The following is a 16,332-nucleotide window of genomic DNA, read 5'->3' on the forward strand; positions in this document are numbered from 1 at the left end:
CAAAAAACAAAACAAACAAAAAAACCAAACAAAAACAAAAACCTCAATAAGCTTGAGTTTTGAAAATGCTAGTGTATAAAGCTAGATATGTGGTCCAAGCTGAAGTCCCCAACTACCTGGAAGCCTAAGTGGGTGAATCACTGGAGCTATGTCTTCAACACTCAACTGGACAACAGAGAGACCCCGCCTCCAAGGGTAGCTAAAGTAAGAAAGAAAAGATTCAAATGAGGGGCTGAGGAGATGGCCCACTGGATAAAGTGCGTGCCATGCCAAGTGTGAAGGCTTAAGTTTGGATCCTCAGAACCCACGTAAACGCCAAGTGAGCATGGTGCCTGCCTGCCTGCAATTCCAGTGCTCATAGTCTGAGGCATACCATGATTCAAAGCAACTGAGGAGGGAAGGGTTTATTTTTACCTTACAGGTAATAGTCTATATCACTGATGGATGTCAGGGCCAGAGCTCAAACAGGATATTGAAGCAAAGAAAGAGGCATACTGTTTGCTGGCTCCCTCCCAGGCTAGTACTTAGCTAGCTTCCCTGTATAGCCCAGTACCACCTGCCCAATTAACTACCAAGAAAATCCCCCAGACATGCCCACAAGTCATCCCCAAAGCAAGCTAGATAGAAAAGCTGTATACTCAAGTTACGAGTTCAAGTGAGAGACCCTGCCTCGATGAATAAGGTGGAAGACTGCTGTTGGCACATATTTGCATCCACACGTGCATCCACACACATACAAAGGTGCACACTCCCACACATATATACATGTAATGAGTTCAGTGTAGCTCAGTTAGTAGAGTGTGTGCCTAGCATGTCTCTAACATCAGCTCTTGGTAGGCAGAAACAGGAGGGTCATAAGTTTAAGGTAATCCTCAGCTAGATAAGACGTTCAAGGCCAGCCTGTGCTACATGAGCCCCAGTCTCTAAAACACCCTGAACAAAGAAACAGGAGGAGAGAAGGAAGAGAAGAAATAAATGAGTATATGTCCATCGTCTTGCTCCAGCTCTGAAAAAGACTGCAACTTCTGCCAGGTTTTGTCTATTCTAGTACTTGGGAAAGTTTCTGTGTTTAATTAAAATCTAGAAATTTAGTTATGGATGATCAGATGATCAGTCCTTTATTTCATTTTTGAAATACAGAAGTTAAGTAAAAGTTTCACAAAATAATGTGATTAAAAAGAGTAAGTATTCCAACTTCCAGATAGACTGATAAGTTCCTCTGGAGAAAGGCCATGAAGTTCAGAGACATAAAGAAAGCAACTGTGCACCAGATGACCAGAGAGCAAAGCAGACAGATCACAATCTGTTGATGTTTTTCAAGGAAGGAAGGGAGGGAAGGAGGGAGGGAGGGAGGGAGGGAGGGAAGGGAAGAAGAGAGGGAGGGAGGGAATTAGGTCTCAGTGTTGTATATTTATGCCACTAGTAATACATGTGCATAGCCTATGTTTTCTGGAGTCACATCAATACAGGAAGAGTACTAGCATCAAACGCTACACTCTAAGGTGACATTCATGTGAGGCTCTAGTGAATTAACAGTGGATCACCTTTTCTCAACTCCTGAAAAGTGGGATCTGATGAATTTCTCAGGACTCTATGGGATGGTGGGACAGGGGAGAAGTGGGGAGTCTCCTCTGTGTCCCGTGAGTGAAAGAAGGGACTCTGTGTTACAGCTCCCACCCCTGCTTTTGCCTTGGGCTTCAAGGGCTGCACTCTATACCATGTAAAACCGTCCATCTCACGTGTTGAATTTTGAGCAGATCTCTTTGAGATCCTACTCTACTTCAAACACATTAAAGAATGTGGAGAAATCAAACTAAACAGAAACTACTAGTCTTAACTCTAGCATGAACAATAAAAACTCAGAGACATATATTGGGATTCAAGCTGAAGATCAGAAAAGCAAAACAGCTAGTCACTAGCTCTTACCTTTACCTAAGACCGAAATGGGCAATCCTGCCTCCATGAATCCTCAAACTGCAGTGCTCTCCACCAAACCTCAGACTGCCCTAAGACTGCACTGAGTTCCTGCCCTATATTCCTCTCTAGTGCTGGAACTAAAGGTGTGTCATCCCAAGTGCTGGGATTAGAGACATGAGTTCTTATTTCTCATTTAGACTGATTCACTCTCATGTAGCCCAGGGTGGCCTTGAACTCACAGAGATCCATCTGCCTCTGTTTCCCAAATGCTGGCATTAAAGTTGTGGCCTCCACTGCCTGTCCTCTGTGGCTAACTAGTGGCTTAGTGTGTGTGTGGCTAACTAGTAACTTAGCTGTGCTCTCTGATCTTCATGTAAGCTTTATTTGTTAGATTACAAACAAAATATCACTACACTTAACCAAAATAAATGAATAGTCAGGCAGTATCAAATGTATAAGAACTGTTAAGGCAATCCCAAAGTTTTCACATTTGCAGTAAACTTTCTAAACTGTCTTCACATTGCCAGGAGATATTTGTTTACTCTTTTCCACTATCAGAATCATTGTACTGTGAGATTCAAATAATACCCATAAAACCAAAAAAAAAATACCCACTCAAGCTAACACCCTAGAACCTGATGTTATGGCATGTTTGTTTGAGTACCACAGAGAGCTTGAGGTCATTAACCTGTTTTTTCACCTGTGGACTACTTATGGTTTTTATACCTTGTAAACTGTAAGTGCTCATCAATTGTAAGGAATAGCCAATACTTTCTTTAGGGCATAAAGGATTTAATTTATAACAAATGATACAGAATCACAAGGAAAATATAAACTTCCATCATAATTAATGAAGTATGCTCTCTGCCACGTTGAATACTCTCTTTATCACACAGGAAGAAATACGTTTCTGTAATATTACAGACTAGAAGTAACTAAGGATGAGTTGTTGGGAGTTAACATAATAAGGAGCTACACTTAATCCCTTGAGGTAGCAACAATGGCCCTAGGAATTAAAAGAGGGGATTTCTTCCTCACTGTTGTTACCCAGGCAAGATATAGATACAGAGACTTAGTCATCCATAGCTGTGATGCTCTGGCAACCAAAAGAATATTCTTTGTCACTGCCCTGATCAGACTGGAAACAACAGCTGCTCACTGAAAAACAGAAAATCTGCAATGGGGATAAGTAAAGAACCTTGATGCCAAACTCAATGGTCATCAATATGATTCGAAACTAGTGAATAGTTTCAGAAAGTAAAGTTTCATTTGTTCATTTGGATGTTCAAGGGCAAATTTTATTTCCCTTATGCATTATTTGGAAAATCACACTATATCTGAAACAAGTGTGATTAACTGTTAAAGGGAAGGACAGGAGCTAGAGAGATGTCTCAATAGTTAAGAGTGCTTGCTGCTCTCCCACAGAACCTGAGTTCAGTTCCCAGCACCTACATAGTGCAGGTCATGGGTACCTATAATTCCAGCTCCAGGGGACCCAATGTAGGCACCAAGACACATGTGCTGTAAACATGGACACATAAATAAACATAAGCATTTTTAAGGGAAGGTAAAAGGTATCATAAGCAGGTGTACATAAGCAAAAAGAAGTATTTTTAAGGGAAGGACGTTTTCTAATTCACTCCAGTACAGTTTAGTGGTGGGCCAGGGTCCCTTCCCAAAAGCAACAGTGCATTTTTAACCAAGTGAAGCTACTGTTTGTACAAAAACCTTTTGGCAAGTACATGAGCTGGTCAAACAAACTCTCAAGACAAGGACCCTACAGATGGCTACAAACCCATAGTCTGTGTTACCTTTGATCTTAAACCACTTGATCTTTATCAGGCTGTCTTAACCTTGCCATTCAAACAGGTTTTTTGCTTGTTTCAGATGAACTTACATGCTCATAGCAGAGGTCACTACAGAAACTACACATGAACATTTGCTTCCTGTTGTTGGAACACTAATACAGTTTTAGTACAGGATTTGAAGACATATTGGCTATTTTCTCAGAAAGCAAATTATGTTGTTTTCTGATTTCGTTGTGCTTGGGAAGAAAGGACAGCTATACAACTTGAAATTAAGCTATGCTATGCAGGGGTATTTGGTTTGTTCCTTAATGAGACACTTTTGATATTTTTCAGGTAGTCATTTCTAGAATGATAGCTCATCTTCAGGAAATAGATCTTTCTAGCACTGTCTGTCCAGGAATTTGTAGTTCTACTTGTACAAATCAATGCAATGCAATGCAATTCACTGTTACATTCCCATATATGCCTATACTATGCACGCATCATGGCCATCTACCCTCACTCACCCTGTTTTGATCTTGTTTTATTTTTACTGTGAATTAGAGCACCCAATGGTATTCACGCCTCTAAGTCTTTAACTTGCAAATAGTGTTCATGTGCATTGTATTTCACAGGTTCCCCCAAACTCCAGCCTCTGAACAAGGGACTCATTAAGGACCAGATCTTAGACGTGGCCATGGTGTAGGCAGCAAAGAAGGGAATGGGAAGGGGATAAGCGATAAGTACCACTTACTTTTCAAAGAAGTATCTGACGATCATCAAGAGAAGGGCATATGGAATTGTCATGTACAAATGCGAAGCTTTAACAAAGATAAGCCCATCATGGTCTTCGAGATCTGACCACTTTATTGTCGGAGGAAGCCAGAATTTCTCCGACCAGAACCATTCTTTAAATGCCTGGAACATTCTACAAATGAAGGAAAGCACACGTTAGACTTGTCAAATCAACACTTAGAACTGCAATATAATATTAAGCGCTGTCCTTGAAAATACCTAAAGGAGGAATTTGAAATTAATGAAGAATTAATGAAGAAAGCGTTTTGGCTCGCATGGTCCTCTGCTGTGTTTAACAAGAAAAACTCATCCAGAGTCCCAGAAGTGCTTAGACTAAGGAATGGAAGATCGAAGCTTCACACATTCTTCTTCATATTTCAGGAAGCATCCACATGGATGTTGCACTATTTATTTTCCTCTTATATCACTCATGACATAAAAATTATTCAATAGGCTTTACAACTTTATAGTATCAAAAGTCAACCCTCTGAGAGCTTCAACGTATGTATGAAACTTCACTAGTACACTAAGACATTTCCTGGGAGATAAGAGACAAGAGTTCAAACGAGGTCATGTCAGTAATCTTTCTATTTTTATTTTTATTTAGTGGCAGTAGGAATGGAACTGAGAACTTCACTCTTATTAGTCAAGGGCTCTACAGTGAGATTTGTCCTCAAACTTCAATCATGTTAGCATGGACTCTACAGTGAGATACATCCTAAGCCCCCTTTTTACTATTAAAGCAAGTTTTTACTAAGTCACCTAGACTTAACTAGCCTTGTTCTCATTTTGTATTCCAGACAGGTCTTGAACCTATGATCCTCCTGCTTCGGTTTCCTAACAGCTAGGATTACTTGGAGCAAGGCTCCAAGTTAATGGTTATATTTATGGAGACTCTATTATCTGTGAAGCACTAATCTGGGTGCTGTGCACACAGCAGTTCATAGACAAGACTCTCATCTTGAGAACCAAATAGCCTTATAGGTAAGGTAAACCTGACTAAAACAAGTAACTTGGATACATATTTTTCAAGTACCATAAACATTGCCCGATTCCAATGTGTTAGTTTTTGTTTTATCTTATTCCTATATTATTATCCCTTAGAAGCCTGTTCTTCTTCTAGTAAGAGACAGAAAGGGAGTGGATCCAGACAAGAGGAGAGATGGGGAGGAACTGGGAGGGATATGGGGGGGCACACATTATTTGAATCTATTTTCAACAAAAGGAAAAAAGGAAGAAACCTAACTAGAAGAGGGGGGGAGAGCCTACAAGGTGATGGGAGGCAAGGATGGACACTGGACCCGGCAAGGAGAGGTCCTGGCAAGATGGTTGAGTGAACTGGGGAAGGAGGGAGAGTCAAAGAGGAAGCCAATCATCAAACAGTGCTGAAAAGCAACCCGGATTCTGTTGCTTCCCTTTGCTATTCCACCAACCAACCCAGAGACATCTATGACCACATCCCTCTCCATCAGCACGCAGGCAGCTTTGCAGCCCTGTACACCTGCTGGGCGACCTCTCACCCAACTCAAGTCTGAAATTACTATGGGTTCAACCCCAAATCGAGTGTCCCCCTCCCCGATCAGACGTTAACCTCAAACACCAGGCTGTTTCACGTGTGCTTTTGACAGCTGGCTACACATCTGGGGGCCCACAAAAACCCCTTTAAGCATGTTTAATTTGTGAGAGTGGCCCACCAGACTCAGGGAACAGGGCCTTGCACTGGTTTAGGAGAAGAGATGCATAGGGCAATACATGTGGGAAGAGCACTGAGCATCTGTGCTTTCCCCAGGTCCACCATCCTCCAGGAACCTCCACGTGCTGAGCTACCTGAAGCTCGTAGAACCTGACCTCTGTTCCTATTGAAACTTCACTGTGTAAGCACGATTAAGCCATTTGGCTGTTGGAGAAGAATTCAACCCTCAGCCCCTTGGCCCTCCCCAGAAGTTGAAGGGTATGACTGATGACACAAACCCTTGAATCATGCCTTGGTCTTCCCAGGCCCTGCCTAGTGCATCAACTACGAGTCAACTCATTAGCATATGTGAGCACACTGCCATTTCAGAGATCTCAACACTTTCCTGTTTGCCAGGAAGTGTGCACTTCATGGCAACACCAGCATGTTTTAACCTCGCCACTGAGGCGATGGCAATTTTGATCCTAGCATTTTGAAGCTGGGACTGCTTGGATTTTCTCTGTGAATATTTAGCCAGGGACATGAATCACACTGTCCTTAGATTTCACAGCCTTGTGCCTACTGTTAAGAGAAATGTCCTTCCAGAGGGACACTGGCCCAGTCAGAACCACACCTTCACAGCCATGCCCTTGGAGAAAAGTGACTTTGTTTATGGATTATCACTCCACTATGCTTTCTAACTTGAGCTGCCAAATCATGCAAGTATGGTCTAATATTTATTTCCACCAATACGTACACATTTTCTGTTGGGCTTGGGGGCTGCAAAGAAGAAAGGGATGAAGAAGCGATGCTAGTCTTCAAGGAGATTACAACCCAGTCAGGGTTAATGTGGTCTGAAGCAGGGAAGGGTAGTGACAATGGATAAAACAGCTGGGGTGAGGGGTGAGCAAATGTCAACAACTTATTTGGTAAGGTAACTGAAGAGTCAAGCTTGGCTGATCTGTCATCTGATAGCATTTCCTATAAAGGAAATCAAGTATAGAGAAAATTAAGAGAGAGACAGTGGGCTGAGGACACAGCTCACTGGTAGAGCACTTCTCTCTCTCTCTCTCTCTCACACACACACACACACACACACACAAGAGGCTCAAGCACTCCTCCCCCACCACCCAGGACACAAATCTACTAACCTTTCTACACCTAGGCTCAACTCAGAACAAGGATAAACATGGACATTTGAGTCCACCTCCCATTCTTATAGATTTTCGAGATCAACCCAGGCTAAAACCTTTTACCAGGCCTGAGCTCATCATCCAGATCGGAACTAGTCATGGATATAAAGACAACCATATCTCTTGAGAAGTTTGCCTTGGCAGATTTATGGTATCATTGGCTCTGACAGTAAGGGAGCAATGCAGTAAGTTAGGGTTTTTTTCCCTAATATTGTTTAATAATCACTACATAAAATAAGTTGCTAACTCCTAAAACACAACTCAAAGTAACACAGATTTTTCTGTCTTGGGAGAAATGCACATCTTCGAGCAGCTTATAAGTTACACAGGAGTCAATCCTTGCAGTGACTTCAGGGCTGCTGAAAACAATAGTAACTCTAATGTTCAGCAACACAAAAGAAAGGCAGCCAACAAAAGAAAAAACTTAATAGAAGACAGAAAGGGCACAGAGGAAAACAGACCCTGAAAAACGCAGTTCAGACTTAGAAATGAAACTAAATCAATCAATATTAAGCACTCTTTCCTTGGGTGTGGCTATCAAACGTCAATGACTGCAGATTCAGGGGTCTTAGAGCCCTTTGTTCATATCAAAGACAAGAAGAACTCAAAAAAAGCACAGATCTAAATGTAGGAACTGGAGTTACACAACTCTTAGAATAAGATTTTGGAGTGAATCTTGGTGACCCTGTCTCAAGCTAGGCCTTCAGAGATGGCACCCAAAATACATAAACAGCAAGAGAAAAAGATAGATCAGAATTACAGAATTACAAAACAGAGGGAAGTGTCTGAAAAAGGTGTGTCTAATAAGGGTGTCTTAATCGGGGTTTCTATTGCTGCAACATGATAACCACTATCAGATTAGAGACAGACAAAGCAAAGTGGAGGAAGGAAGAGGAGGAAAGGACCATGTTCCCCTGACAGCATGATGTTACTGTAACTGGACAAACACTAGCTGGCCTGTGCCCCTCAGTTATGCAGGGGAGTTCTTACTTCTTCGTGTAGTGTTTGAAGGAAATCTCTACTGCAGGCTCCAAACTGAACAATCCTTAGAGGAGCCACTGTAGATTCCAACTCTCAAAGCACTGGAAGTCATGGCTGCTGCAAGCAAACAAGTAAGACCGTGCATATGACACAAATATTTAGCCCTGAAAGACACTGTGACTGTTAATGTGCACGTGTGGACATACACACAACACAGTATACACACACAACATGACATATACACATATGCACACACACACACAACACGGCATACAGACACACAGCACAACACACACACACAACATGGCATATACATACACAACACAACAGACACACACAACACAGCATACACACACACAAAACAACACACACACACACAACATGGCACACACAGACACAACACAACATACACACACAACATGGCATATATACACACACTTGCACACACACAATACCAACAACAACAAAACACCACAACTGTTAACTCCTTGAGTTTATAGCTATTGGAAAACGTAGGAGAGGATAAAAAACAGTAGGTGGGGGGACCTCCCATACTTCCTGAAGAAAGGAAAACCAAAACCAAATAAAAAATAATTCAAAGCAATTTTCTCAGAACACATTTGCAATTACACTCACTTAAGGTCTCAAGGAATTTCAGTATAGTCTTAGAGATTTCAAGAGCCAAAATTACAGAATATATATGATGAAACTGTGGTACCACCTAAAGATGTCCTTGATGGATACTGTGATGTCCCCAAGTATGCATTCATTTCATCTCTTAGTCCCAAACTTTCATTCCCAGCCCAGGTTACCCGACCACGTGGCTGCAAGTCAGAGGACAGCTTAAAGTTGCTCTCATGAATCCCAAAACTTAACGTCCCACAAGCCAGCTACCACTTTCTGTAAGGGACATTCTATGAATCATTACTGATCACTTGACAACACACTGAAATGTCAGTTAGTACCTGGAGTCTGTGTAGGGTCAAGTTCTTTTCCAAGAGAGTGGTTCTCCAGTGCTCTTCTCTCAGGCTGTGTCAAAATGACCTCATAAAATGTCTGGCAATTACTCGGCTTCTTAGAAAGGCTTTGGCAGACTTCACATCTGCCTCTGTGTGGAAAGACTACCTGGGCGAGGCTCCACTCAAGTTCTATTGCCACAGTGACTCTAGTCTAGCAGGAGCCCCATTTCTCCAAGCTGAGGCTCCTGGAGCTAAGACTGCCTGTAGGATTTTCTTGGATGATGGGAGTTTTGCTTACTTCTCTGGTCACCCTGTGCCTGTCCTCCACACACTCTGGGATCCTGTGACAGTGAGTGGGTCTGCTCTCTCATCCTTCACAGGTCTTTGTGGCTTTGGAACATGTGCATTCCTTCTGCCTGAAATGTTCTTCCACTCATCTGGTCTATCACATTTCCCTTATGTTTCTGGAAGACCTCCATCCAAAACTTCCAGGACCCCTCTGCCTTGCTGGCCCAAAGCTAGATAAAGAAAGGACCCCTATGAGGTGCTGCACACAAGTCATAAATAATATATCTCCACAATTCCCCTTTTTTGTCTAATACAAAAAGGAAAACTACAACTAACATAAGAAAAACTATATACAATAAGTATATACAATATATACAGGCAATAATTACATTAACAATGTCTAATCCATTTGCATTTGACAAACTCAGAGACAATATTCCCTTATCTATCCTATCTTGGTGAGTTCAAAGTCTTGTACCTAATTTACTTTCTATTCTAATTTGCATTATCAAATTATCTTTTAAAGTCTCTTGACTTTACACTTTACATTTCTTTCTCACTAAACTGTAACTATCTAGTCTTCAACTCCCTTACTGCCTGCTTCCCCCAATCCACAACCATGTCAAATTTGTAACTGCTTATTTGTACTGATTTGATTTTGAGTCTAATTGCCTTCCGATGTCCCAGGACCCACAAGAGCAGTTTCCCCATCTAGGCAATGGAAGTGGAACTGCACCTCTCTGCAGGGTTGTGAGAATGAGTCAGTGGATAGATACATACTTGCAAACTGCTGTTAGAGGCTCTGTGAAGTGATAAACTGTAGTCAGTTATTGTACTGCTTGGTTTTCTGTCAACTTGACCCAAGCTGGAGTCATCAGAGAGGAAGGAGCCTCATTTGAGGAAATACCGCCATGAGATCCAGCTGTGAAGCATTTTCTCACTTAGTGATTGATGAGGCAGGGCCCAGCCCATTGTGGGTGGTACCATCCCAGGGCTGGTCGTCCTGGGTTCTGTAAGAAGGCAGGCTGAGCAAGCCAGGGACATAAGCCAGGAAGCAGCTCCTGCCTCCAGGTTCCTGTCCTGTTTGAGTTCCTGTCCTGACTTCCTTCAATAGTGAACAGCAATATGGATGTGTAAGCCAAATAAACCCCTTTCTCCCCAACTTGCTTTTTGGTAATGGTGTTTCATCTCAGCAATGGAAATCCTAACTAAGAAAGTTATCAAATGCTATAAAATTATCCTGGGAACAAGAGGAACTTAGTGAACTTGCCCATCCTAAAAGTTTGTAATTGGTATTTGCTAAATTAGAAATTATTTAAAATAGCATTTGGCACTAACTCTCATACAGTAAACCTCTTATATTTGTATGTTAGTGGTGAAACATAAATTATACCACCCTTGTGGAAATTAAATAATTTTAAACTTCTTAATGTTGAAGCCTTGCCTAGGAATATACATAAAAATGGATCATTTTTTCCTTTTGTCTTTTTATTTTTTTTCTCCTACTGTGGGTGAAATCAATAGCTTTGTGCATACTAAGAAGTTTTATACACTTGAAGTCCACACCCAGCTCCATAATTTTTCTTTAGAAAGAAACTATAGTTATAAATTACTTCAGTGTTAGTAATATTAGGCTTTTCTAAAGAAAAAATATTTAGTTGGCAAGATGGCGCAGATGATAAAAGTGCTTGCTGTGTAAGTCTAATGATTTTCCTGAAACCTAGTATAGCAGGAGAATCAACCCGATATTTAGTTTTTAACCTCCACATGAGTGCTGTGGTGGAATGTGTGTGCCCCCACACCCAGACCCTGGCATCACACACACACACACACACACACACAAACACTTGCGCGTGTGCCGTACGTACACATGCAAAAGTTTTTAAAAACAAAATTGAAAATGAATTACATTTACGTGTGTGTGTGTGTGTGTGTGTGTGTGTGCTTGTGTGCTTGTGCCACTATGTATGTGTGGAGTCCAGAGGACATCCTTCAAGACAAGAGTCTCTCTTCCTACCATGGGAATTCTGGGGGTCAAACTCAGGTCCTTAGGCTTATATGGTTGAGCACCTTTACCCACTGAATCAATGCAATATGTCTCCATTTGGAATGTTATCTCTGAGAAACAATATGTTTCAGTGTTTAAAATTATGAAATTTATCAACATAAAATGTTTATAAAATATAAAATAGCACACACATTCAAAGTCATATCTCTATGTTCTTATAATGGCATATGATCTTACTGTGTTCTATTATTTTGTACCTTTACATATATATGTGTAAAGATAAAAACAGAACAGATATATGGAAAATAATTGACATCCTACAGTTCTGAGAGATTTAAAAGTTTAAATTTTGCTGATATGGGCTCAATGTCAAGATTATTTTTAATTGGCTTATTGAAGGATTCAAATCAAAGAGTTTTGTTTTTTTGCCTCATCTGAGGAACCTGGCAGCTGGTATTTTCCTATGCATCCAGTTTCCTGACTAATAGAGCCTGCTAAGAGCATCCATCTCATATTAATATTTTCATAAGATGCTAACTTTTCAAGTAAAGGTTTAATTGCAAAAACCAATGGTTGACTTGAGTAAGTTATGTTGGCTACCTACGTAAAAATGTATCACATCCTGGCCGGGCGGTGGTGGCGCACGCCTTTAATCCCAGCACTCGGGAGGCAGAGGCAGGCGGATCTCTGTGAGTTCGAGGCCAGGCTGGACCGATAGCCTCCGAAACAATACAGAGAAACCCTGTCTCGTAAAAACCAAAAAAAAAAAAAAAAAAAAAAACCCCAAAGTATCACATCCCTTTTACACAGTTAATGACTACTGTGTGTTCTAACAAGATTCTAACAAGACAAAATATAGTGTATTTCCTTACTGATCTGGACAGGCAGCCTCCTGGGATCTCCCTACAAACCGATGACGGAAGTCCTAACGGGGGGTGGTTTTCCCAAACAGTCTTCCTCCTGTCTGTTTGGACACTCTGGGTCATCCCTGCCTTCTTATTAACTGGCCAGATACCAGCACAACACACTCAGGGCTGAGGGATGGAAGTGAGCCCTAGACTGGTAACAGGAATAGAAATCTGCAGAACACAGGCATGTAGCAACCAGATTAGGCAAAGCCACGTTCCAGAACAGAGCAGTCTTAGGAGGATGTAAACATTGCAGTTCAAAGAAAAGATGAGCAGAGCCACTGAGAAAGTTCCCCGGGCCGGCAATTCTGCTTTTGGAGGCAGAACTTCAGTAGTGCCTCTTCTTGTCTTCTGTTCAGCCACGGAGACTAAAATGTGAATTGGTACCTGGCAGCCAGCCAGTGGTGTCAGGCATTAGGACATCCTTAATGAAGTGCGGTGTCATGTCAGCATTTTCTTTCCCACACTTTGTCCCTCTCTAGCAAGTCCTCCCTTGCCCAGTGAGTCAGATCTACCTTGCAAACCATCCTGTTATTAGTATCTGCCACAGGGAGTGGGTCAGGCAATGCAAGGGGAACCAGGAACCTGCTGCCCCTGATTCACAAAGGCCAAAGGTGAGTCACCTGGCTCTGCATCTGTTTTCTAAGTTGAGAGGTTCCAGATCTATTTCATGTCTTGTCCTCAAAGATGGCTGTGTCCTGCTCATGGGTGTTTCCCGTCTCTGTTAGCTGCGAAGGGACTTGGGCAGTAAGGCTACCATACAAAAGGCAAGTTGGCAATTGTTAGACAACAAGAAAAATAAGCTGACAAGAATGAAAATGTGTTGGCCACACCGTCTGAAACAACTCACTGTCTTTCTTTCATAGAGCCTACAAATTAAAGAGATTTAAATTCTAGAAATGGACTTTCCCCACCCCAGGGGAAATACAGTTTGAGGCCAGGCTTGCCATTGAATAACTAAGTAAACTTGGGAAACCCCATATCTCTGGACTCTATTTGCTTACCTGCTAAATGGGGTTAATTCTACTATTTTGAAGACCTTGTGCAGGATTAAGGGTGATTAGCTATGCAGACAGACCTGTACACACTAAAGTGCTGGATGAATTCTACCTGTGATGACAGTCAACTGTTCTAACACACTGGATATGAGAATGAATGTGCTGCAAATTTAGTTAAATACTAAGATTAGACATAAGTTTAGCAAGATTCTCAAGGAGAATGATGGGGACCCCCACCCCTATCATATTCTCCCTATCTCTCAGCCTGAGAATGGATGGCTAATTTTACATTTTTCTTACAGTAAGAGAAGCCTACATAATGGGTACCAGCTGTGTTAAGCAAACAATCTGAGCTCAAGTTCTGGAGAGACTTCATATCACAGTGTAATGAAGTTTCAATCATTCTAATCAGTGAACTTCTGGGGGGGTACCCAGACCTCTCTAACCCCAGCACACTGGAGCAGACTTGACAGGACAGGGCAAATAGGAACCCAGTAGCATATAAGGAACAAGAATGTGGAAACTTGACTGCCACCTTTAACTCCTCCTAGCACTACCTAGCACAAGTGACATTTCCTAAGTTTGAATCTGTAAGATATATACAGTTGTGTCTATTTTGTAAGATGTTCATCAAGACTTACCAAGGCCACCAATTTACATCACTTAGTGTAATGCCTATCATGTTCAGTGGTAGCGCCTGCTTGATGTACTAAGTGTCCTATAAACTGTAGTTGTTAGTATTGTGATCACTCTCACCCATCCTCAACAAGGACACTATGGCCTGTCCAATGGCCCAAAGGCCAGCCATTATCTCTGGCCTGGGAGATTGGAGTAACCATGCCAGTGTTTAGGCTAACCACAGCAGGTGTTGCTGGGGGACAACTTTTTGAATGACTTGACAGAAACATGCTGCCACATCAGTGACAAGAAGACATTTTATAACACGGGAATTGTCTTGGGTAGTATCACCAAATACATCATTTTATAAAAAAAAAAAAAAAGGACCTGGGGAGGATGTGTGGCACACCTTGATCAAGCAGGAAGTAGAAGCCGATGTTGCCAGATGGCGTCCTGTGTAGGAAGCTAAGTCACTTTCAGAGACTGGATTACTAAGACACTCTGATGAAGAAAGTCCCCAGTTTTAACATTGTAAGTATGGGCTTGTGCAATGCTTTCAGGCAGGGTTTCCTGCTGTGCAGCCTACTGTCCTACAGAGTGAAGGACGGTCCCCTGGGAAGAACAAGAGGGCAGATACTATCTGGGTGGCAGTCATGTGGTGGGTGTGAACCCAAGGGAGAGGGCAGAAAAAAAGAGAAGGGGGCAGATACACAGTTTCAACTGCTTTCTTTTTGGTCTGCTAAATCATAATAAAATTAAAAAATGAAAAACATGGTTTTCTTTTGACCCCAATCTCTGGCGTTGGACCAAGGGGCTGGGCTTCTGCTGGGACAGCCATTGTTCTCTCATCTGAAAGGTGAGGACCTGCCATTTACTTACTTCTCTCCTTTGGCCAGGCAGCCACCTGCATCTAGCAGTGGTCCCAGCTATAGGTACTCATTTGCTAAGTGAAAATAGGAAGGCATGGTTGGAAAGAGCTCCTCTTCCTGGCCTAGTTTTAATGCAAGAATTCACTTTAGGAAGAGAGAAGAGTAGTGCTCAGATATGGGGAAGGTATAGGTAAGGAGAGGCAGAATGTTAAGTGTTAGGGTGATCTAAAAAGCCTGAAATACAGCTGATAAGTTTCCTGGCTCAGTACTCTTGGCAAGGACAAATCCATTGCTTAAAATTTAGAGACGTCGCTTACAAAGGTGCAAGGAAAAACAGCAACAACAAAACGCTGGGCATTTTGTTTAAAAACAACCTAATATTTAAGAAATAAACATTCCCAGGCTGCCAGAATTTCCAAGTACACTCTTATTTTAAAAAGGGGAGCCTTCAATTGTATCAACATTCATTCATATAGTTTCTGTCTCATCTCTCTGTGGTTTGCCTACTAATGAAAATCTGCTGGTATAAATGGGCGATGATGCTGGGCATACCAAGAAAAGTCCCAGTTAGGCATTTCCTGCACTTTACCAAGGCTGGGGAGCAGGCAACACACTGTTGTGATCTTCTCCTTACCCTCCATCAATACTGGCTTGGAGTCTAGAAATCCATATGTTTTCTTCCTGAAATTTATTTTTGGACTGAAAGTAGCTTATACGTATCATGTGTACTTAGCCTGTATAAAGGCCTTGGTTCCATCCCTGGAATCTAAACAAATAAACTAAACTAAAAGTGCTTCTTCAAGTAAGCCCAATGTCAAAGAGCACCCACTCTCATAGAAGACTGCGATTCTGTTCCCAGCACCCACAGCAGGCACCTGCAAGGGATCCAGTGCTCTTTTCTTGATGGGCATCTGCACACTCGCACGCGCACGCGGAGCACACACACACACACACACACACATACACACACACACAATTAAAAAGCAAAAATAAATAAAAACTTGCTGAGTTACTGAGTATCCTTGAATTTTTTTTCTCTGCCCAAATCTAGAGTTGGCAGAAGTGTAACTACAAATTAATGTTGTCAGTTGTACAGAGAAGCGGCCTGTGTGAAATCTTTCTAGGTCTGACCTCCCTCCCGGAAGTTACATCCTCTCATCCTCCCAGGCCTAGGGATGGCCGTAGGAAATGACTGGAGATAGAAGTAGAATGGAGTGCACACACACCATATCAAGCAGGAAACAGCGCATAGGGCTGGGCTAAAGGCTTTAAACTGTACAACAGATCAAAGTGTCCGTTCCCCACAGTGTTCATGCATTACACCCTCCAGTAACAATTA

The 16,332-nt window shown here is 42.0% G+C and overlaps 1 protein-coding gene across 2 annotated transcripts in view; it reads right to left on the reverse strand.

Moving 5' to 3' along the window:
- The window catches only part of Cers3 (ceramide synthase 3), a 93,226-nt gene that overhangs the window by 57,264 nt on the left and 19,630 nt on the right, over nucleotides 1-16,332 (reverse strand). For both annotated transcript variants that reach the window (XM_040730611.1, XM_040730617.1), the window contains exon 2: nucleotides 4,459-4,632. In XM_040730611.1, coding sequence (XP_040586545.1) covers nucleotides 4,459-4,631 — 173 coding nt within the window. In that variant the 5' untranslated portion in view covers nucleotide 4,632. The remainder of the gene's footprint in view (nucleotides 1-4,458; nucleotides 4,633-16,332) is intronic.

Source organism: Mesocricetus auratus, unplaced genomic scaffold (genome assembly GCF_017639785.1).
Source record: "Mesocricetus auratus isolate SY011 unplaced genomic scaffold, BCM_Maur_2.0 Super-Scaffold_4256, whole genome shotgun sequence".
Lineage (NCBI taxonomy): Eukaryota > Metazoa > Chordata > Mammalia > Rodentia > Cricetidae > Mesocricetus > Mesocricetus auratus.